The sequence below is a fragment of the Pipra filicauda genome, unplaced genomic scaffold, assembly GCF_003945595.2.
Source record: "Pipra filicauda isolate LSUMZ 115617 unplaced genomic scaffold, ASM394559v2 scaffold78_size3787270_pilon, whole genome shotgun sequence".
NCBI classification, from domain to species: Eukaryota; Metazoa; Chordata; class Aves; order Passeriformes; family Pipridae; genus Pipra; species Pipra filicauda.
Genome location: NW_024104964.1, coordinates 2,305,976 through 2,330,200, shown reverse-complemented (window position 1 = coordinate 2,330,200; position 24,225 = coordinate 2,305,976). Strand labels below are relative to the sequence as shown.

General features: G+C 42.4%; 1 protein-coding gene and 1 non-coding gene across 2 annotated transcripts; both read left to right on the top strand.

Moving 5' to 3' along the window:
- Nucleotides 1–1,693: 1,693 nt before the first annotated feature.
- KPNA4 (karyopherin subunit alpha 4) lies at nucleotides 1,694–22,580 on the top strand. Its single transcript, XM_027745288.2, has 17 exons — nucleotides 1,694–2,013; nucleotides 9,393–9,437; nucleotides 10,213–10,302; nucleotides 10,389–10,418; nucleotides 10,508–10,560; nucleotides 11,274–11,369; nucleotides 11,468–11,553; nucleotides 13,510–13,596; nucleotides 13,805–13,974; nucleotides 14,068–14,112; nucleotides 14,995–15,126; nucleotides 15,358–15,486; nucleotides 16,992–17,096; nucleotides 17,730–17,801; nucleotides 18,484–18,646; nucleotides 19,441–19,535; nucleotides 20,603–22,580. Exons 1-17 carry the CDS (start codon nucleotides 1,945–1,947, stop codon nucleotides 20,699–20,701), a joined length of 1,566 nt encoding a protein of 521 aa, XP_027601089.1. The 5' UTR covers nucleotides 1,694–1,944; the 3' UTR covers nucleotides 20,702–22,580.
- On the top strand, nucleotides 15,813–16,117 carry LOC114000753. The gene has a single exon (XR_003545364.1).
- Nucleotides 22,581–24,225: the final 1,645 nt, after the last annotated feature.

The window sequence follows — 24,225 nt, the reverse complement described above, 5'->3', positions numbered from 1 at the left end:
TCACCTGCATCACAGAAAAGGTGCAGAATTAAGAGATTTCTTTTGTATTTCTGAAGACTCACTGTCAAGAGGCAATAGCTTGTCAGATACAAGTTTCCAATAAGTAATTTTTTTAGAGTTAGGAGTGGTTCTGGGAGAGGGGCAAATACAAAGTGTAGCAAGGTGAGGAATTAAACTGTCAAATTTTGACTCCATGAGGCGGGCGAATGCAAAGTCAAGTGAGGAGAAGGATTAGACTGTCAAATTTTGGCACCATGAGGGGAGCAAATGCAAACCGTAGTGAGGGGATGTATTAAAGTATTAACTTTTGGCTCCATGATGGGGGCAAATGCAAACTCTAGAGAGGGGAAAGATTAAACTGCTAACTTTTGGCTCTGTGAGGGGAGTGAATGCAAAGACCAGCTCGGCTCCATGAGGGGAGCGAATCCAAGGTGTAGTTAGAGAGGGGAAGGATTAAAGAGTTAACTTTCGGCTCCATGAGGGGCACAAATCCAAAGTGTAGTGAGGAGAAGGATTAAACTGTTAACTTTTGGCTCCATGAGGGGAGCTAATGCAAACTGTAGTGAGGGGATGTATTAAAGTGTTAACTTTTGGCTCCATGATGGGGGCAAATGCAAACTCTAGAGAGGGAAAGGATTAAACTGTCAAACTTTCAGGTCCGTGAGGGGAGCGAACGGAAAGTGTAGTTCGGCTCCACGAGGGGGGCAAATGCAAATTATAACAAGGGGAACGTATTAAACTGCCAACTTCTGGCTTCATGAGGGAGATAAACGGAACGATTAAAGTGTTAACTTTCGGCTCCATGAGGGGAGCGAAGACAAGGTCTAGTTCGACTCCATGAGGGGGGCAAATGCAAAGTGTAGTGAAGGGACTGATTGAACTGTTAACTTTGGCTCCACGAGGGGAGCAAATACAAAACGGGGTGAAGGCTTAAACTGTTAACTTTCAGCTCCACGAGGGGAGTGAAACGTCAAGTGCGTAGAGTGAGGGGAACAATTAAACTGCCGACTTCCGTATCAGTGAAGGTCATGAACGCAAAGCCTAGTGCAGGTCAGGATTAAAGTGTTAACTTTCAGCTCCATGAGGGGACGGATTAAACTGTTAACTTTCGGCGCCATGAAGGGAATGAACGCAAAGTATAGCACGGAAAAATATTAAAAGTGTTAACTTTTGCTCCATTAGGGGAGCGAATACAAAATCAGGTGGGGAGACGGAATAAAGCGTTAACTTTCGAATCCATGAGGGAAACGAACGCAAAGTGTAGGGCGGGGAAAGATTAAAGCGCTGACTTTTGGCTCCACGAGGGGAGCGAATACCAAACGAAGCGCTGGGTCGCATTAAAGCGTTAAGCTCCTGCTCTGACAGCGGCAGCGCAGGCGCCGCGGCGGGCAGGGAACGCCCGTCCCCGCTGCGCTGCTCCTCCCTCCCCTCATTCCCCGCACCGCCCAAGATGGCGGCGGCGCTGAGGCGAACGCCCCCCCCGTCCTCCCTCCTCCCTCCCGCGTCAGCGCGCGCCCGCTCCCTCCCTCTCGCCGCCGCGCGCCATTGGCCGCGGGCCGCGCGCGGCGCAGCCAATGGGCGGTGCGGCCCAGAGCGAGGCTGGCCCCGCTTGCCCCCCCCCCCCCCCCCCCCCCCCCCCCCCCCCCCCCCCCCCCCCCCCCCCCCCCCCCGCCCCGCTCGCGCCGTCCCTTCCCTTCCCCTCCCCCGCGCGGCGGCACCGGCGCGTTGGGGCCGCGGGACCGACCCGCTCCCGGCTCCTCCCGCTGCACACACCGACCCCGGACCGATCCCGGCCCCGCAGCCACAGCACCCCCGGCAGCCCCGGCCCTCCCGCCTCGCCGCGGGCCCGGCGGGGGCTTCCCCCCCGGCGCGCTCGGGCCCCGGGCGGAGGAGGAGGAAGAGGAGGAGGAGGAGGCGGAGGGGCCCCCCCGCGCCGGCCCCGCCATGGCCGACAGCGAGAAGCTGGACAACCAGCGCCTCAAGAACTTCAAGAACAAAGGCCGCGACCTGGAGGTGAGCGGGGAGGGCACGGCGAGGGGAGGAGGGAGGAGGGAGCGGCGCAGGCCGCGCGGTGGGGCGGGCGCGGCCCGGCCCGGCCCGGCCCGGCGGAGCCCGGCGAGGGGCAGCGCCCGGCCCGGCGGCCCCGCGGGGGCTCCGCGATCCCCGGGCCGGCCAACCCCCCGGCCGGGCACTGCCGGCGCCGCCGCCCACCCCGCCCCCGGGTCCGGGCGGCTCGGCCTTAATTTCTCCATTAACAGTCGCTCCGAGCAGCCCCTAAAACCCTGAGTCAGGAATTAGGCCCCAGCTGGGTGTAGTGCTGCGTGCCTCCGAATAAATAAATAACTGCCTGCCCTTTATAAGAAATATTATTTAAAAAAAAAAAAAAAAACACTTTTCTCTATCTCTTTTTTTTTTTCTTTCTTTTTTTTTTTTTAATGTTACTCTCTCCCTGCTTTTCCCTTTTTCCCCCCCCCTCCTTACTTTTGAGAAGCAGCTCTGCCTTCGTAGCACGGGGCCTCGAAACTTTTTTTGGGTGGCCGCATTGCCACATCCGTTGTCTGAGCTGTGAAGGTGCTTCCTAAACGCAGCAGAATATATATATATAATATATAATTAACTCGGGGTTTCCTCGGTAAATAGTAAAATTTTAAAATTAGGCGTCAACCCTCTCCCTTAAGCGCACACCCAGGAGCTTCAAATTGTCAGTGCAGGGTTCTGGATGAGAATTTTGGCCGGTTTTCACTGGCCTCATGGTGTCCCAGCGTTTTCCATGATATTCCAGTGTTTCATGTGAAGACAGGACAGCATTTCTGCTTCAAAATAAAAGGTTCATTTATGTTGCTGGCGTTAATTAAAACATCAGCCAAGTTTCCCATCTGAGGGATTCAGAAGTCAGTAACACCTCGATTTCTTCTCCAAGTAGATTGATAAAACAGTTTATTATTTAGTTATATACAAAGTTTGGCGGTGCCAAAAATACTGGGAGTGGGAATAATTAATTGCTCTGTTGTGAGGTTGGTTAGTAACCACTTGCCCTCGCGTGTTAATTTGTTTTTATATAAATTCTGTTATCATTGACTAGACAACTGTAGGAAGGCATCTTTGGGAAGGCACATAGAAATGATAATACAGTGAAAAAGGGGATAAATAGGAAGATCCAGGTTGGAATTCAGCTGCTTGGGTGCCTGTGCACAAAGTTTTAGGGTAAATGGGCTGAAGTGGGGAAGGTTCAAGATGGACACATGCAGGGAAACCACGTGTGTGTGTCAGGAAGCAGGGGATCTCTTCAGCGTTGTTTCTTTATTTGCTTGTGCACTTTAAATGGCCTTTTACCCAGTGAAAACCCACTGCAGGGCCGTGTTAAATTTTAGATATTGACATTTATCCAGCAAATCCTGGAGCATATGCCTGGTACCCAAAATAACCCCCGTGCAGGGCTGTTTTTCATACAATAGCTCAGGCTCCTGGCTGTCCTTGCTGCTAATTAACTGCTCACACATCCCACTTGTCATAAGTGAGAGGGAATTGGCCCTGTCCTCTCAGCAGAGTGTCCTGGGGTGGGATAACCCCTAAACACCCCAATTATTGGTGCTTTGGGCACAAAGTTGTCTATTTGCTTGCAGAGGAAGCCAACACTTGATCTTTATCTCCTTCCCTCCTCCCTCTCCTTCACTCCTCCCCCTTCTTATCTCCGCTGAATTTCTGCCTTCACCATGTGTTGCTTTTCCAAAGAATCTTATTTTTCTCATCCGTGACAGTTTACAGGCAAATAATAAATCCCTCTAATTGTGGTGAATCCCAAGTTAATAGATACTTCTAGACACTGTAGTAAAATACAAACTTAAAAATTATATTTCTCTAATCCCACGTTGCTCAGATCAGTCCATTGGCAGTTACATTGCCAGCAGTTCCTGGCACATTGTCCTCACCTTCCAGGACTTAAATATTCACGGAAGGTTTTGGTATTTCTTACAAAAAGTCGTGGGATTTCCTGCATTTTATCTCTTAAAGTACTAAGCGTATATTTACCTTTTTAGGTACTTAACGACTTAAAGTTGAACTTTGATTTTTCTGTGCTTCTAAAAATACAAATTCTGGCCTTGAGAAAAGGGGTAAAAAAAGACAGAAAACCCGAAGCACACACCCCTGTTTTACATAAGAAGTTCAGCAAAATTCTTTGATATGCTGAAGTGTTGGGTAAACCCTCGTGCAGGGGCATGTTGTAAACAATTGTGCCATGTGTTTGGAGATGACAGATTGGTGATGGCACTGGGAATAAAGTGGGAGCTGAGGCCACAAACATAAAATATCTCCTTGTCTTTTTTCCTTATTTATGGTCCTGCTCCAAGGAATACACAGGATAATAAACTTTTTAACACTGGGGGAGTTTGTGCTGTGAGAGCAGTAATTTGAGGCAGTATCTCTCTGTATTTTTGAGCATTTCTAGTCAGGTCTAGTTAAGGCCTCCAAGATCTAAGAGTTGTTAGAGCTGTGGGGGGGGAAAATAGTGTTGTTACAGCACAAAGAGGAGCCTTAAAAACTGCAGAAGTGGTCACTTTTTTTTTAACATCCAACCCCAAAATCTTCCTTGAACAAGGGCTTATCTGGACTCTAATATTAAATCATGCAAATACTTATCCATTAGGGAGCTGGTTAAGGTGACTTTTTTCATCTTGTGTCTTCAAGGAGGAACAGGTTTTACTTGGGCTTTTTTTTTTTTCCCTTGAATAAGAAAGGGTGAGCTGTTTTTTTTTCTGTTTGTTGTGGGTCTGGCTGTGCTGCCACCAAATCTTCTTTCCAATTTATTTTTAATTGTAGTCCCACAGACCTTGGAACCAAATACTAGATCTTTACAATGAACAGGCCAGAAAAGTGTAAATTTGTTGTGTCTGTGATAGTTTTGTGAACAGTTTGGGTTTAAATAATATCTGTTTAAAAACTGCATTTAGGGGTCTTGAGTACAGCCTTGTTTTGGGAAGGTTTGAAGAGATTTGGGCTGTTTTATTTTTGCTTCATTTTGTTTCACCAGGTGATCCAACATCTCACTTTCTGGTGGTGACTGTTGCCTCCTGCAGCATTCAAATCTCACTGACATTTAGATTTTTGGGGTTTTTTTTGAGATGAAACAAAAAATATTTCATACATATTATTTCTCTGGGAATACTGGAAGAATCTGCTGAGTTCCTGCTGGCTTTTCCTTCCCTGACTCTTAAAAATTGCTTTAATAGTGGTAAATAGATATTTCTGCTCTGTAATTGAGTGATGCATGATGTGAAATGATGATAATACTGTGATGCAGAGCACTCCAAAACTAATTTTGGAGCAGCCATTGAATCAAGATGTTTTAAGATCAGCAGTGTCAGGATTTTAAGAGTTACCAGTAACGTTCACTGGGCTTTAATAATGTGTTTGAGAACACCAAGGAAGCTCCAGGGGAGTGAAGGAAAGGTGCTGTTAGGAGATATATTGAATATTGCAGGTGCTTTGAAGCTTTTCAGCCTTTTCTGTATCCCACACAAAATAGTTTCCTTGGGATTAAATATGGAAGAACTGAAGGAGAGCAGGAATTTCACTCACTGAGTTAAAAATAGGTTCCTTTAAGCTGACTTGGAGTTCTGTGGTGAAGCTCATCCATCTTGTCACTTCAAAATGATCCTGAGATATTTGTATAAGGCATTTGATTTGCCATGCCCAACTTCTGCAGGAAAACCTGGGGTGACAGCACATGCAGTGTCCTTTTGATTTGTATTTATTTATCCATAGCTGAGAATCCCATTATCCTTCTGAAGGGGGAACACTTGCTGAGATTTGGGTTTTGGGGGCATCTTGTAGAGGCTGTGTTGGCTTTAAAATTCCAGAGGATTTGTATCAGTGATCTTGGGAGAAGACTCGATTGTTCCAGTTTGTAATGGATCAGTATAGGAGAGAAATAATATATCTACTATCCTAGGATTAGAATGGGGGGGAAATAATGGATGGAGCAGGGCCTGGATCACTGGATTACACTGGCTGTGAAAAGTGAGGGGTTTTATCCAACCCAGATATGAAGTTGGATGTACCTGGAGGGCTCTTCCCTTGTTTTATAGTTTGGTGCCTCAGACCTGGGAAGGACAGGACAAGGTTTCTTAGTCAGTGCTGTGGTTGGAGACAAATCCTCCCCTTGCAAACTGAGTGCTTTGAGGAGCTACTCTGTGAGTAAGCAGTGTTTTAATAAGAAAACAATCAAAAATGCCATCCAACTCACAGAAGATTGAGGGGGTAAATAATCTATTTGCACACCTACACCCCATACCCTCCCCAGGCTGTTTTTTGTTGGGTTTGTTTTCTGTTTGGTAGCAACTTCCTAGGGAGGAACAAAGGCCCAGCCAACTCTGCTGTGCAGTAACTGTTGCCTTTGCAGTTCCCCAACAGAAACTCTGTGCCTTTGGAAACCATTCCCTGGAATGAGAGGAACAGGTGAAGTTCTGCCTTTATTTGTGTGCTGCCAGACCTTCCTGTTGCAGGTGTATAAATGGAGCTGCTCAAGTGAAATATTTTATAACAGCCAAAAAAAACCCACCCACCCACCCAGCCAGCAGTGAAGGCACTGTGTGGTGCTTCAGGGAAAGAAGAGGGGTCAGGATCCTGGAGCACAGCTCCAGGTGTGTTTAGGAAGGGCTGGCACGTGGAGCTGGGAATGCTGCCTCTGGTCCTGGCGTTGTTGTGAAAACTGGGATGTCTGGGGATCCTGCAGGCATCAGCTACCACGAGATTTTAATGATAAGCTGAAGGGCTCAGTCATGACTAATGGTCAGAAATAGCCCTTATGATAAATCTGAAGCTAAATATAATTGAAAAAAAGGAGGATGGAGGGGTGGCCATCCCAGGCTGACAGAAATAGATCGGATCATTTGATTTTTGATGTAGCAAACAACAAACAGGATCCAGTGACTGCAAGAGCCACATGAATTCCTGCTGAAGTGATGCCTGTTTTGCAATTGGAGCCCTTGCCAGGGCCATCCTGAACTCTGCTTCCAAAGCTTTTAAGTTGAGAATGGTTTCCTGCTCACTGTTGTGTCAGTGCAAGCTGGGAACTGATTCAGAGAAGTCTGACAAGTGAGATCTCCCACAGAACAGAAGGAATAATGTCCCTTTCCAATGCCTCTCTTCCTGCCCTTAGAGCTGTTTTCCAGAAGACAACACAAGTTGATCTGGACTCTGCTTGGCAGTTTAGTTTCTCCAAACTGTTCATCCCCAGGCTGAGGTGGTGATGCCGTGAAACTCCGGGACAGAGCTGACCTCAGTTCTCCTTTGTTGTGCTTTTCCTCTTCCCAGGAGGAAGAGCAGTGACAGGTTGACCAGTAATAACTATTTTGTCAACAGACCACTGTTTACCCAGAGGATTATTTTAGTGGAGCCCTATTTTGGTAAATTGTGCCTAAGAGTGACTTCACTGGCAGCTTTTGTGAGTCCAAGGTGTGCAGGTCTCTGCAGAGCAGGCAGGAATTAAACCAAGGGCCTGCCAAGGGAGGGCATTCTTGTTCCAGCAGAGGATTTTTAAGTCTAACCAGTTGTATATATGACTTTTCAAGTAAAGAAACTTCTAAATGACACACCTGGGGCTTTGTTCTTGTGCAGGTCCCACTCACTCCTCCCCCTGTCTCTGTCACATGTGCTTGTCCTGGTGCTGTGTTACCACCACTAATTGTAGCAATTACTTTTAGTATCCTTTACACCTTAATGTCCCTTTTAAGTTGGTGTTACAGCAATTCAGTGTTTTACTCCTTGAAATGTCCATTGGGTTTTTGCTCTTGGTGACCAGCAATGTCTGGGAAGGATCATCCTTCTCCCCCTCTAGCTTTCTGATAGGAATGCTTCTTCTGTTGGGTTGTGGTTTGGGAAGGTGTTAATGGTCCTGTGAGCTCATCAGGGGTATGGTGCAGTTCTGCAGTCTCATTATCAGAGGTTTTTCCCATATTATTTCCATATTGGATGTGCCAGGGTAGTCTTGGAGAGGCTGCACTGAGCACTGTGGCACAGGCTGAGAGCAAGAGCCTGCAAGAGATCGGTCAGTTGGGAAGTTGTAGCATCTTCCCAGAGCCTCTCAGGGGTGGGATGGGATCCAGGAGTGGATCAGCTTCTCTTGGAGCCCAGAGAATTGACCATGGAGTGCTTCCTGCCTTCAGCCCTGCTCCTCAGAGCAGCCATCCATGGTCCAGGTGGGTAGCACACCTTTCCTGGGGAACCCCAGCTGGGAATGCTGCCCTGCATTGGAGCACCCTGGGAGCTGTGTGGCTGCACAGGAGAATTTTTAGCGTTGGAATACTTTGCACTTGGCTGTTGTGACTCTTCCCTGGTTGCTGCAGCTGCTGGAGTTGCTCCTGGGTTGGATTTTCCCCTCCCCTGCCTTTTTTTCTCCTCTTAATGAGCTGCTTTTTGGTCCTCAAACCATGACAAGTTCTGCCTCCAAAGCAGTGGGGAACCATCCCTTCTTTTCCTTTCCTGTCCACTTCATTTTTCTTGGAACTCCTTCCTTTGAGGAGGTAATTTCTCTTGCTCAGAGCTGAAATTTGATTCTGAAGAAATGCACATTATTTTTGATAAAAAAATAATTATTTTCTGAAAGTCAGGCATTTAATCCTTATCTTCAACAGCTTCTTGCTGTTGATGTTAAGCTGCTCCTTTTCCTTCTGTCCTGTGTTAGTGCAGACCTTTATTTCCAGGACTTCAGACTTTCCCTGGGACTCGTGGAAGTGAAGTCACAATAGAAGTGGAATTGTTTTGAACTTTGCAGTGAATGAGAACAGCAAAGTTCAAAGTGTGGAACACAATCGCTCCAGACTGATTTATTCTCCTGTTTTCATTGCAGTAGCAAAGCACAATAAAGCAATTTATGTATATTTACAAATTGATTTTTTTCCCCCTCAATTCTGTCAATGGGAGCTGTAAAGAAAATAACCCCCAAAAAATTGCTCTCAAAGTACCAGGGGTTTTATGTGGTTTCCATCTATAAACAATAGTTTTGTAGCCTGGCTTTGCTTACAAGATATCTTAATTTGAGCTTATTTATAAAGCTACTTAACTGCTGGTTTGCCATGGTCTTTATAATGCTTTTGGGGCTGGTTTAGGCACAACTCTTTTAATTTTCCCTTTCAAGGACACCTGTTTATTCCTGGTTCCATACACCCTTTTTTCTTCATCATGAACACCTAGGAAACTGTTTTACTGTGAAATAAAATAGACACAAATAACATAGTTACTTCCAATTTCCTGTAGGATTTCTGCTTTTATAATGAAAATTAAACCCTTTGTGTACATGTATTTAAAGTGCATCAACTTAAATAGTTGTACAAGAGCTTTTAAAATTGGTCTGAGTTCAGAATATGATGTATTTTGATCTTGCTTCTTTGCAGACTATGAGAAGACAAAGAAATGAAGTTGTCGTGGAATTGAGAAAGGTGAGATGATCCAGGATTTTTATTATTAAATGGGATTTTACATAGTAAAATTTAAGAGTTTCTGTTTAAGACTTTGTTCTTTCTGTGTCCACCAAGAACATTGTTCCACTATCTCTTCATCTTTACTAATCTAAACTTTGGCTTAGAAGGAAGTTCTGAAATTTTTATACCTGGTACTGAGAGTTCCATAATTTTTTGTCCTGAAAACCAGGGTTTTATTTGTAATTTAATAAATCACTCTTGCTCCTCCAGCCAGGTTTTAAACACTTACAAAAAGCTTGTTTTTCCCTTTGGAAATCAGATGCTCCTGCTGATCTGTAGGCAGAAAGCTGTTTCCTTACAGCACACAATAGAGTGGGAGAGTCTGAAGGTAACACTAGAATTGCTGGAAAACTGGCTCCTGAGGAAAGGAATCACAACTGGAATTATTTTCCTTGTGGGATGAACAGAAAGTTGGCCTCTGGGAATTGCTGTGTCTCGTTAGAAGTGATGACAAATAGGTTGTGATGTCAGTGGGGATGGATTTGTGCACGTGGAACTTCCAGCACAACTTGTTGCTGTGTCCATAAAGTTGGAGGCAGGATTTTTTGGGAAGAAGTGGTTTCCAAAATGTGCTTCTCTGTGCAGTCCATTCCAACTTCCTGGTAATTTTAACACTATCAGTGACAGCATGTTTATGATGCTTGTTTAAAACAGAAGCTTCTCTTCTTTCCTTTAAACCCCCACACCTCCTAAATCAAAGTTTTGAAGGTATTCACTCCTTTTTCTCTTTCAGAACAAAAGAGATGAGCATCTTCTAAAGAGAAGGAATGTTCCCCATGAAGATATCTGTGAAGATTCTGATATAGATGGTGACTTCAGAGTGGTAAGAATTAACTCTCAAGCATATCTTCTTTTTGCATGCATTAAAAACATTTTGAATTTCTAACTGCTTTTGTCTCTGTTTTCTAGCAAAACACTTCTTTGGAGGCAATAGTACAGGTAAAACCAACTTAATTGTTTAAATATTCCTCGTGTCATGATGACAAATATGTGAAAAATCTAATTTTTTTTTTTTTTTTTTCTTTTAGAATGCTTCAAGTGACAACCAGGGTATACAGTTAAGTGCTGTGCAGGCAGCAAGGTAAGGACACAGCTTTCTCGAATATCTTGGCTTTTATTCTCATTTTATCATGTTTTTGGAATCAGAAAATATGTTCTAGCTTAACTGGAAATAGCATGTAATTAACTGATTTTTTTTAAAAAGAAAACTTGATATCAAGAACTTCAGAAAAAATCAAGACATCTTTTAAGTAGCGTGGATTGTCACTGTGGATAAATACATGGATTTATCTTGGTGCAGACTTGATGCTTCTCACAAGTAGAGTTAAAATATATAATTAGGAGGACTGCAAAGTGTTCAGCTTTAAATGCAGAAGGGTCTGAGTATCTCCCTTGGTGGGTGGAGGAGGAAGGAGCTGGTGGAGGAGGGTGGAGCTGGAAAACTCTGTCACCAGTCAGTAAAACAAAGACCAAACTTCCCTGGTGGAGAAAACATGGCACTGAAACTGGATTTAATGGCTTTGGCTTTCCAATAGCTCAGTAATTTTAATTTGGGGGCTTTGTTATTTTCACTTCAAGTGGAGAAAACAAATCTTCTTTGGTGTTTGGGAGTAGAGAGACACCGGGGAAAAAATTCCCAGCCCTGAAGGTGGTGTGGCACTGGAACAGTTTGTCAGGGAGGCTGTGCTTGGAGGTTTCCCAAACTCAGCTACAGGAAGCCATCACTGTCCTGATCTGGATTCCTCATTGTGATTTCTCTGCTAAATCTGGTTTTTTTTCTCCTTCCCCAACCAGGAAGTTGCTCTCCAGCGACCGCAACCCACCCATCGATGATCTAATAAAATCAGGAATATTACCTATTTTAGTGCACTGTCTTGAAAGAGATGACAAGTGAGTATTTCATGTTTTCATTGCTGGTATGTAACTGATGTGTGACTGATTTGAGAACTCTCATGACAATAATTGTTGTGTTTCTCTTCCCTTGCCAGTCCTTCTTTACAGTTTGAGGCCGCGTGGGCTCTGACAAACATCGCCTCTGGAACCTCGGAGCAGACACAGGCCGTGGTTCAGTCCAGTAAGTCCAGCAGGGTTTGCTCATGGGTAACAGTCTGAAGCTGCCACAACAATAACATCATCTAAAACACCCTGTAAAAAACATCCACATCCCCCCCTGTTCCTCTCAAGCAAGTTCACAAATCCACACGTCAGATTCGGTTGAAATCAGGTTGTCAGTCACTGAAGGACCTGCCCATGAAGGTTCCTGCTAGATGTTCTACCTCTGGCAAGTGGTGTCAGGTGAATCACAGGCCTGCTTTTGGTCTTTGTGTTCTCAGGGTTTAAATTCAGTTGGGTTTCCTAAGGGTGAGTAACATCTTCTGGAAACTCACAGTGTTTTAGCAGAGTTGGTATCTGCTGGTTTCCAGTTTGCAAACTTAAAAACAAACAAACAAACAAACAAAGACCCAACAAAACCCTTGAAACAAACACCAAAAACCCAACCAAACAAAAAACAACAACAACAAAAAACCCACAGGAAACAACAACAACAACAAAACCAACCAAAAAACCCCAGTGGAGGGATCTCATGTCTCACTGCAAAGAGTGTGGGAGAGCTGGGGGCCAAGTCCAGAGGGTGCCTGACATCAAACTCTTCCAAAATCAAGTTGAAGGAAAAAACCTGTCCTTCATACTGCATGGAAAGAAATTGCTGTTGGATTTGCAATCTGAATTTTGCCAGGCAAAGGAAACTTTCTTCTACACCCCAAGCATGTCTTAAGTTGAAGTAGTGCTTCTGTTGGTAAAGCAGAACTAAGTAGAAGTGTGCAGGATTTTTTGAGGGTAGCGAATGAAAGAGAGGTGCTTGAGCCTCCTGGAATAATCAAACATAGTGTGAAACAAGTTTTGCCTAAAATTTAAGCAAAAAAATACAAAAACACACAGAACTTATGTTGGTTGCAAGATAAGTTGCCCTTTGCTTTCCCAACCTCAGTGTTAAAAAATTAAACCTCAGTTTAATTTGGATTGGACCCTTTTACTGTGTATCTTAATTCTTTTAACTTCCCTTTTTCCCTTCCTCTTCCTTCCCCAGTTGCATCCCGAGTTTTCTTTTGGAAATCTAATTAATAGATAATCTGTCCCACACCTCTGATCTAGAACACTTTGTATTTAAACCTAGTTTATCAACAAATTGAGCACTGCTGTCAGGGGTGTTCTGTGGGTCTGTGTATGCACTAATTAGTCCATTTAATAGCTCTGACACATGAAAATTTGATTTATTTCAATGAAAAAGATGACCTGTTGTAATCTTTCCAAAAGTACTTGATATACTTGCTGGGAAGGTTTTTTTTCTCCTTGCATCCAGGCATTATAAAATAGCCTTATTTAGTAGGAAATAAGAATCCTGCTGTGATTTATTTCTCTCTAGTAAAACATGATTTACATTGAGAGAGCAACTAAAAATACCAGTTTCTCTTGAAATCTGTGATCTAAAGTAAATGGTTTTTTTTATAGGCTCAACTATTATGTAAGCAAGCACCTTAGTGCTGGGGGAAAATAAACCAGGATCAATTATCTAAATGTGGAAGCCTTTCCTGCCCTCTTCCTGCATTCCCAGTCCATAATGGAGCTGGGCCCCTACTACTCTTAAATTGGTTTATTTGATTGGGTGAGGTTGGTCTTAAAGTTCCTGCTTTGCAGTTGATTCTGATGCAAAGCTTAGTGACATTTATTGAATTCAGAAATCCTGTGCTAAATCTGGAGTCCTGACAGGCTCCATTAAACTTGTGAGACTTGCAAACAAATTCAATGTCGGGGTTTTTTTAATATTCTGAAGGGCAGGCTCTGTAAGAATACCCAGCAAAGGAAGAATTATTGCAGTGTTTTATTTCAGTGTCACCTGGGAAATAAAGTAAACTTTTGACCAGTTCTTTACCAGGAGAAAAATTTCCTATGTAAGAGTTGAGGATGTGAATATCTGGTGTTTTGAGAAGCACTTCTTGACCATCCCATGGGGGTTTTTTGTGCCTTTCAGATGCTGTGCCGCTCTTCCTGAGGCTGCTGCACTCACCTCATCAAAATGTCTGTGAGCAAGCTGTGTGGGCTTTAGGAAATATCATAGGTTGGTGTTACCCCTGAAAACTTCTAAGGATGTTTTAGTGTCCTTTGTAAAGTTTTTGATGGAATCTTCAGGAATGTGTTGGGCTGTCCACTCTTCTTGGTGGTTTGGTGTTGCCTGCCACCCCTTTCCCTTGCCCACACATCCCTAAATCAGTGAATTGTGGAACTTTGCTGCTGAAATAACAGTAATTCTGTGCTGTCTCTCCCAGGTGATGGACCCCAGTGTAGAGATTATGTTATTAGCCTTGGAGTAGTGAAGCCTCTGCTGTCCTTCATCAGCCCATCCATCCCCATCACCTTCCTAAGGAACGTTACCTGGGTCATGGTCAACTTGTGCCGCCACAAAGACCCCCCTCCACCGATGGAGACCATCCAGGAGGTGATGGAATTGGGACCCAACCCCAGCTGGGGCTTTGTCTGCCTTAAAAATGACTTCTAAGATATAAAAATAACTGTTCCTTTCCCTCCTCAGATCCTTCCAGCGCTCTGTGTTTTAATTCACCACACGGATGTAAATGTAAGTAACCAAACTCAGACTCACTTTTATGCTCTGATGTAGTTTTGTAGCTGAAATACAAAGAGTAGTCATAATTAACTCTTTTTCTTTATAAAAACCTGTGATGTTCCCTTTCATTAGGGCAAACTTATTTTGATATCTTTTAACTGCTTATTTTTAAGTCTTAATTTGGTTTTTTCCCTGGTATTTCTGTCTTTGCAAGTGTTTATTTGCATGTGCTTTCCCTGCACTTAAAAATACAATGCAGTTTCAGTTGTATTTCTGTGAGCATTCATTTACAGATAAATACAGGAATTTTTGTGCCTAGCACTTGAATCTGTAATGAAAATCAGTATAAATGAAATTAAAAACAGTGTCTGCTACACATGTCAAATGTCAGGTTTAGATGCAACTTCTGAGGTGTCAAATATGAACATTGTTATTTAATAGTGAAGTAAATGAGCAAGACTTTACTGAAATGATAAAATAGCTCATCTTTTTGCCTAAACATAAATGAGAATTTAAGATTCTTTGCTTCCTAGTGAAGTTGTAGCTCAGTTGTCTGAGTTGATGGCAACGGTGCTTTGCCAAAATATGTCTCAAATATATTAACTAATGTTCATACAGTAATTATGCTCTTTAATTTCTTGGCTGTAAGTAGGTGAAATTGAGCTTATTTGAATTTTGGAAATGGCTGTATTTCAGTCAGTCAGGAGTTGTCAGCTGCAACAACACTCCATTTTTACAAGCTGTCAGTCGAAATGTTCAGATTTACAGCTGTTTAAATTAGATTTTCTGCGTGTGAATGCACAGCACTAATGGAAATTAATCTTTCATTTATTTTTAACTTTATTTTAATTATTTTGGTGACACTGGTGCTATTTCTGTCCTGTTTCCTGTCAGATATTGGTAGATACAGTCTGGGCACTCTCATATCTAACGGATGCTGGCAATGAGCAGATCCAGATGGTCATAGACTCCGGAATAGTCCCTCATTTGGTTCCTCTTCTCAGCCATCAAGAAGTTAAAGTGCAAGTAAGTTTGGATCCCTTGAAGGAAGTGCTGCTCAAAATGTGCTACTAGAGAAAGTAGCTGGTTTCTTTTTAGAGTTGGAGTTTAAAGAGCTTTTTTTTTTTTTTTTCCCCTGTGTGATTTGCATAAAAGCTTTTGCTTTCTGAGCTGTTTGTGCTCAGCCAGAAAAAAAAAAATATTTGGTGAAAAGAGCTGCGTTTGAAGGAAGTGTTTTTGTTTGTGGTTCATTTCCAGACGGCTGCTCTGAGAGCTGTAGGAAACATCGTCACCGGCACCGACGAGCAGACACAGGTAGTTCTCAACTGTGAAGCTCTCTCACATTTTCCAGCACTTCTGACACATCCCAAAGAAAAAATTAATAAGGCAAGTGATTGTACCTGATTGATAACTTTTTTTATTTGGCTTAGCTTGGAATCCCACACGATGCAGTGTCACAGAGGTTTGAGTAATTGGCTCCTTACGCCAGTTTATGGCAGTTTGCAGCAAGTGCTGAGGTTTTTCTGGAGATTAACATCCACAGGAAAATCTCTAAGGAGCTGCAGACTTGTACTTGACAAGGATGTTGTTTCCTGATTTTCTTCTAATTGAATTTTTATGAAATCAAAGCTTTATCTTCTAAATCTGGCTGTTGACTTAAAAGTTGGGAGTTCTCGATACGTGAAATGTCACTTTAATTAAACTGACTCTCTTGGAAGTGATGAAATAGAGATAATTGGATGTCTTTGAATGGAGTGTGTGTGAGAAATGGAATTTAAACCAAGTCAGCTGGGGGTGGGGTGGGGGTTGTGTGTGGGGATGGATGGAAAAGGCTTTGAATGGGGGCACTGACTTCCGTGCTGACTCCGGAGTGCATCTGAGGCGTGTTGGGCACTTCTGGGGCCACTCTGCAACACTGCCCATGATTAAAGCCCAAAGCAAGCCCACCAGGAGAAGGCCAGACATCCGAAATCTCTAACAGGGTCACTGATGAAAGTGGTCCTGTGATCTGATCTCAGAGACTCAGTTGAATGAAATGTGAAAATTCCAGACTCTCACATGGAGAGAAACATTCAGCTCAAAAGTTGTTGTTCCAGAGAGACTGAGAAGGGAATTGAGCAGTGATGGAAGGTTTCTAGGAAGGCAGAAATCTTTCAAGTATAAGATTAGAAGCTGATACTCTGAGTATACTGAAAATTTCACGTGAAACTGTTACTTCTTGACTAAAGGATCGATTCCCACTTAAAAAGGTGTGGGGGGACTTTTGATTCTTACTGAACATAAGAATTCAGACACAGTCTTTGACTTAGTTCAAAATTTAATTTTAAATTTAATTTTTAATTTAATTTTCAATTCAGTTCAGGACTGGGAGGGGCTGCTGGGGAAAAGATCTGTTCTTGCACACTGTGCCAGGCACCTGCTTTTGGATGTTGCTGGAAGGAGAGTCCTGGGCTTGTGGACAGAATGAGCATCAAGGGTCCAATAACTGTTGAAAAGGAAGCATTTAAGTAATAGGTGTTGTGTTTTTTGATTGAAACCAAGGAGAGGGACATTATGAAGGAGGTAAAGAACATCTCCTGCCACTCTCATGTGTGGAAAACATGATGCTGTCATGCATTTTGGAGCTCTTCTGGCCATCAGCTGAAACCTGCTCCAGCATTCATTGTCAGAGGTGGAAGCAATTACTGAGTGCTCATTTGTGACTTCTTTTTTTTGTCTCCAAATAATTTTTCCTTTTAATCTGAAGTGTTTGGTTGTAAACTGGTAACAGTGAAAGATTGGAGAGTCTTGTGGAGTTGGAAAAATGTGCATGTTAGAGGATCTTGCTGGAGGGGGAATAAATGCTCTAGAAGTCTGTCTGAATTAATTCCTGCCATCCTTTTGTTTTGCAGGAAGCCGTGTGGTTCCTATCTAACATCACTGCAGGAAACCAGCAGCAAGTTCAGGCAGTAATAGATGCAAACCTTGTTCCAATGATAATTCATCTTCTAGATAAGGTTAGACCACAAGGATTGGTGTTGAATGCTCATGTGGGACTTCAAATACCTGTGTTTGTTTTCAGTTTTTTGGGTTCTTTGTGTCTTGAAACGTGAGTTTCCAAACTACCTTGTGTTCCTTGTGCCTTGTCAGAAACAAGGGGGTGGCTAAAATAATGTAGGAAGTATTCAGGGGAAGAGACCATTCATAAATAGTTCTGTTAACTGTCAATTTATTGATCCCTGAGAAAAGAACTGGAGACCTTTCAAATTGAATAAACAGCCCTGAGCTGAGGAACTTGAGAGGCAGCCACAGTTGCAGTGTGTGCAGGGCTTTATCAAAGCTGACACTTAGTGCTTATCTCTGCCTGTAGGACATGACAGCTGTTGATAAGGAGTGGGAGAGAGTGGAGTGAGTGCTGCAGTTTTATGTGCCTTGATGTAAACAAATTTCCCTTCCCCTGGAAGATCGATTGGAAAACGTGGTTGCAGGGAAGGGAGGAACAGAACAGGATTTGGGAGTTACTTTCCCTGCTTACACACAGCTGATACAGTGATACTGTGCAGGGTGGACTGTAACAAGTACAAGCTTTTCTGGGAATACTGTTCCAGAAAGCCTGGAGTGATTGTTTGTGTCTGTGGTTGTGTTTTCAGGGTGACTTTGGTACTCAGAAAGAAGCTGCTTGGGCAATAAGCAACTTAACGATCAGCGGAAGAAAAGACCAAGTGAGTCAAACTTTGAGGTCCATTCCCTGTCTTGGGTGCATTTGAGGGAGTGCCAGGATTATGGATGTCTCTGTTCCTCCACTGTTCAGTAACTCTTCCCTATTCCACAAGGGATTAGAGAGTGAGCTTCAGTTGGAAGCTCATTCATTTCTGGAATGACATGACATCTTAGGGTGACCTGGGAGCTGTGAGTGACTTCATTCAGGCTCTGATGGGATTCCTGAGCATTCCAAATCTCCTTTTACCTTTTTTCCCCAACCATCAGAATGTGATAATTACAAGGGTAGTATCCCATGAGTAGAATTACTGTAGTTCATTGTAAACCCAGATTAGGGGCAGGGTTGGGGTGGTGCTGCTGATTTTCAAAGATGAGGTTGAAGCTTCTTATCTGATACTGAAAAATTCAGTGTCTGCTACTTGTGTATTGTAGCCCTTAAATATATTTATAACTTGATCCATAAATGTCACCTTTTAATAATAATAATAATAATTACATAATAATAGTTAACATAAATGTTACCTTTTGATGCTCCAAAAGGGGATTTTTGAAAGTGGCCACTGCAGAATACCTGGTTGGGTAACTTTGAGCACTTGGCTTTCATGGAGCTTTTTTGCATTTGTGTTTGTGCTGCACTGTTTGTCTGCCACATTCCTGGTGTAACTCCTGCCTTTCCCCCCTCAGGTGGCTTACTTAATCCAACAAAATGTAATCCCTCCCTTTTGCAATTTGCTGACAGTAAAAGATGCACAAGTTGTGCAAGTGGTTCTGGATGGACTAAGTAATATATTAAAAATGGCTGAAGATGAAGCAGAAACCATAGCCAACCTTATAGAAGAGTGTGGAGGTAGGAGGATCAATATTTCAAGAGGTTTTTTGCAGAAATTGATGTTTTAGCTTCCTACTGTGTGTTGGTTAAAACCTTTTTTAAAGTGACCTTTTCATGCCTATCACATGAATATACCCAGCTTTTCCTACCTAAGTTAAAATGTGGAGGAGCTGGATAATGGCAGTAAAACTTATTAGATGCTGATTTTGTAACGGTCATTTATTAGACAAATTATTCTCCTTGACAGATTAGTTTCTGTTAATGTAGGGATGATGTGCTTACCTTAGTCATGCACAAGTCATGTCCAGGTGGACTTGAAAAAAAGAATTCCAGATACAGTGGTTTTAAAAATATGATAACTTTAGTTTCCTAATGGCTCTGAGACTTCCTCTATGTTGGTTGTTATTTAAGTTGACTGAAACTTTTCAGGGATGAAAAACAGTGATATTAAATTTGGGCACAGGTAAAAAACTGGGTGGGATTTGTTAACATGGAGTAGAATAGTCTTTAAAATACCAAATCTTGAGGGAGAGCAGAAAAATCAAGTGATTGGTGATGGCTGGGAGGAGAAAAGAGATGTTTGAACCTAAACTCTGCTTGTCAGAGCTCCAAAAATACTTACACGTGTATGTACTGTACATTTATTTGTCTGTATATAAATGTGTATAAAAATATATATAAATAGTCAAATATGAGTTTACAGCACCTTAATCATAGTCACTCTGTTCCCAGATTTGTTTTTAATTTCATTCTTGGAAAATTGTTTTGCCTGAACTTGGTGTTCTGAGATTTTCCTCGTGCATTTGTCACAGGGCTGGAGAAAATTGAACAGCTACAAAACCATGAAAATGAAGACATCTACAAACTGGCTTATGAGATCATTGATCAGTTCTTCTCTTCAGATGATGTGAGTGTGTTATTCTCTGCAGTCTGCCCTTGTGGTGGTTTATATTTATAAATATGGTTTGGGGTAAAGCTGCTCTGTGGGACTCGTTTGGTTCGGTGCAGAACGAGCCCTGGTTTGAACCGAGTGCCTCTCTCACCATTCCTCACCATGAAGCATCTAAAGAAGATCTGATGCCTAATTTAAGCCTCATCTCTAGGGATTAAAATCCCAGGCTTTGAATAGTTCCCTTACCTCTGAGCCCCTGCCTGAGCCTGACATTTCCCCTTTGATAAGCTCCCTGCTGCCTCGAGTGCCGAGTCGGAGCTTCTGCTGCTCCAGGCGCAAATCGCTTGGAATATTGGAATAATTTCAGGGGTGGGATGTGCTGATCAAGAATGTTGTTTTCATTTCAAACACGTGACACAAATCAAAGGGAGGTTTGATTTGTGTGCACTTCAAATCATAATTGCAGAGAAAGGAAAAGTAATCGTGGCAGTCTGTGCCATGAAGGGAGAGGGGATTTCTGCTTGGTTGGAGAACTGCAGAAATGGTAGAGCTCAGCTGCATTCGTGCCCTGTTTTCACTTTGAAGATCATTTTGTGCTAGACTTTCACTTTTATGTGAGCAATAACATCCAAGTCTTGTTTAGCAACTTAAATTTTGCATAAAGAGCAGGACTTGAAATTTAATCCAGTGTCAGTGTGGTAACCTGTGTTACCAAATATGTGCTACCCAGTTTAAATAGAAACTGCAGTCTGGATTTAATCCTTGCTTGACTTAATGGTATTGGTCATCTCTTAAGAACTGTGACTGTTTAGAAGACTGACAGAATACTTTTCCAGCAGTGAAAATTCCATAAACAGGATATTATTGGGTGCCATGTAGACTTTCCTGCTAAATAAAAGCTAAAACATTTCAGCTTAAATTACTTCGTTTTAGTGCTCTGCTAAACTGGGGGGAAGAATGGCAAGACTCAGCGCAGGGAAGTTCATTAGGTAGAGAGGGAGATGATTTTTGGAGTGTGCAGCTCCTGTTCAGTGAGGTTTTGTGTCCCTGTCCCCACTCACAGTGTTCCCATTCTGTTCCAGATTGATGAAGATCCAAGCCTTGTTCCAGAAGCAATACAAGGCGGAACATTTGGTTTCAATTCATCTGCCAATGTACCAGCAGAAGGGTTCCAGTTTTAGAGTGGTATTTTGGAAGTTAGGTACAATGCAGCACTGAATAAAACAAAAAAAAAAAGGTTTGATCCATCAATCTTGGCTCATGGGATCCGCTGCTGCATTAAATCGGGAAAGCAAATGTGAAGATTTCATTTGGAATCACAGAAAAGCCCAAATGAAGTCAAGATGGCGAGTGGGTGCGAGTGAGAATGAGTGGCAAAATGTAATGAAAAACTTCACACTGAATGCTTATTTAGATTGTTCAAAGAAAAAAAGGGCTACAGGTCACAGATCTTCAGTGCCTGAGACGGAACACCGACTTCCTAGAGCAATTGGGGGAAATGCAGTATATCATCATCAAGCCTCGTAAGCATAAGAGAATAGGATGCCCACATAAGTCCAAGAGAATGAGCCCAGGCCTTGCTATGAAGCACCGTGTGAATGGACACCGTTGAGTGAATGTCTGGACTCGCTGCCAGGCTGGATCCCAGCGGGGGCTCCGGGCTGGATCCCAGCGGGGGCTCCGGGCTGGATCCCAGCGGGGGCTCCGGGCCAGCGCCGGGCCTGCCGTGTGATGAGAGAGTGGGTGTGATGCTGTCTGTGAGCGCATGGAGCTTGAGTCGCCTTCAGGGGGCTGGAACAACCTAACCCATCCGACTTGGAGTGTCACCTTACACTGGACACCAGACCGGTTTAGCAGCAGACTCTGGTTTACTCCTGCAGCCTGTGTTTCTCTTGTTTTGTTTTGTTTTGTTTCCTTTTTTTTTTTTTCTCCCCCTCTTTTATTTTTTTTTTTTCCTTTCGAGTTATTTTTCATTTCTTTCCTGTACGGCTTCTTTTTAGTTGTTTGTAAAGTCAGAATTTCAGGAAGGCTTCCCTGTGCATTTGCACCAGATGAATGTTTGATGTTATGAAAAGCTTTTCCATATCATCAAAACTAATTTGTAGATTTTTGCATGGAAAAAAAAAAATCATTCATTTCCCTTCGAACTAGACTGTGTTGCAGTACACAAGTTGCCATAATAGTAGAAAGCAGTAAAATGTGGTAATAAAAAAATCTCATCCTTTTCATTTTCAAAGATAACATGAAGACCTTTGCATGTGGTAATCTACAGCATAGTTCATTTTTAGATTTTGTTGAGTCCTGTAACCAAAATGTTTCTGTTGTGGTAGGATACCGTGCTGTGTTTCAATGTTACTTGTTTTCAAACTTTGTTTTCTATGAAAATGATATGGAAACGTCTAAAAATTGAAATTTGGTGCATATGTACTGCCGAATAAAGACCGAGAAAAGAGGTGTGAATAGATGTACAAATCAAGTCATGGTTTGAACACCTTTAATATGCCTAATCCAATTGTTTTAGACTCTTTTTATCTTAGATGTAGGCAGCCATGAACAATCTATTTTGAGCCACTTTAGAGAGAAAACTTTGTATTTTTAAAACTTGCACAAAAAGGATGCAAGTGTTTTTATAATTGGAGGAATGCCTCAGTTTTGAGGTCCTGCACACTAAATTCAAGGTGAGGTTACAAATTTGTACAAACTGAACTCTTTATAAGGTGGCTCATTGTAGGAAATGCTGTGCCTTCCCCTTTGAGCACAAGTGTTGCATGAACAACAGTTTGCTATAATAAATAAAACATACCAGATTAGCCACCATTAGCATCTATATCTACCTTGTGTTATAAAAATCAACTGGTAATTCTGAAACACTGTAGAATGGATAAAGATTATTTTGTGATCATAACTCTTTGTTGGACTAGAGTATTTTTGCAGCATTCCTTGTCATCAGAAACATGGTTAAAAGTTTAAAACTAGAAGCAGCGGAAACTAGCTTGTGAATTTATCCAAGTAGAGTGCAGGCTAGGCTGTCTTGGGGAAAATAAACATTAAAACTTGCAATTCTCGTGCTTTGGCTGCTTCTTTCTCTAATACATTCGTTTTTCATCAAAAGGTGCAGAGATTATTTGAAGAAAGTGGCTTCCTGAGTCTCTGGCGTGAGGTTTTTACCTGCCAAAGGTCTGTGTGTGGTGTGGAGGCACGTCATTATTTTGGTATAAATCTTAAAAAATAGCTGATTTACTTAATTATGTATTCACCAAGAAATTAGGGATGTTTTAATGTTAAATGAAGGGAAATAAAATCCTTTTTAAGGAAAATTCCACTCAGTAAATTACCATCTTCCCACTAAACCACCTTTGTGGAGGATGTGCTGTAGAAAATCACTTTATTAGAATCTTTTCTTGTTGGGGGAAGGGGAGAACAGAAGGTTTGTGGCAACTTTACTGAACTTTCTGAGCAGCTTTCTTAAACAAAAACCCACCAGAACACTGGCAAGGTCTATATTTACTGCCCAAAAAGGCTTTTTTTTGGCACTTCCCTGATGTAATATAATTACAGTAAATTACCTTAAGCCGGTGTTCTTCAGGCTTTTTGCCTTTTTTCGTGGGTTTTTAAGTGAAAAATTCTCCTGCTCTGCTTCCCAGCAGATCCTGTCACTTGTTGGCTCACCAGAATATGGATAACTGAAATATTCCAGCCTCCACAGGGTGGCACTGCTGGAGTTCTTTGGGAACAAAACTGAAACCACTTTGTCCGGTGCCTTTTTTTCCCCCAAAGTTGCAGTTTGAGGTAATGGAATTAAATACTTTATTGGAGAAAGGGAGTTGCTTGGGAATCTTGGGTATAAACAATAAATAACTTGGATTGCCTTTAGGAATATGGATCATATTGAGGTTGGATAATTATCAACTCTTCCTGTGTTTTGGAGTAAAAAATTCTCGTTTCAACTGAACTTAGGGTAGCAAATATCTAGAAAAAGATTTAAAAATATTAAAAGGACAACAATCCATAAATAATCCATAATGCCAGGTAGGATTCTTATCCCAAGGAGCAGCATTGCTGGACCAAATAACTGCCCTGGAACTTTGGGATCTGAGAAGAACATGATGCTGAATGGAAAGGAGTAGATTGAGAGAGATTGACCCTCTTTTCTTTCTCTCCCACTGCTGGAAGTGGAATTTTCTCTGGTTGTGTGAAGCCTTTCAGTATTTCAGAGCCATTTCCTGGATCGTGGAGCCCTGGACAGACCTATTTCCCATCCTCTGGTGGATCACAGGCATTCCCACTGAGCTGTGAACTGCTTTGGTAGTGGAACAGGTTAGTCTGTTTGAAAATAATAATTTATGGATAGGATGTCATTCTATTAAAATGAAATACTGGCTAAGGCAGCTTTATAACTTAAGAATGTCTTCATATTAATACTTGTAGATTTTCGCCACTTTTAACTATAAGTGTTTCCTCATCTCTGCGTGTCACCAAATTCCTGGCAGGAAAGCTGGTCCTGAGGCTGGGAGCAATTAGAGAAGTCCTGCATCTGGATCAAATAGACTTTGTGAGAGGAAACTTAGTAGCAGGAAACGTGTAAAGTTACAAACTCTAACATTTTTAGCTACTGCTGGAGTGAAAAATGGCACAAAGAATAGATTAAAAGAAGGTAATATTGGTTGATTATTTACAGAAAAACGATTGGAAACCTAATTTCCCT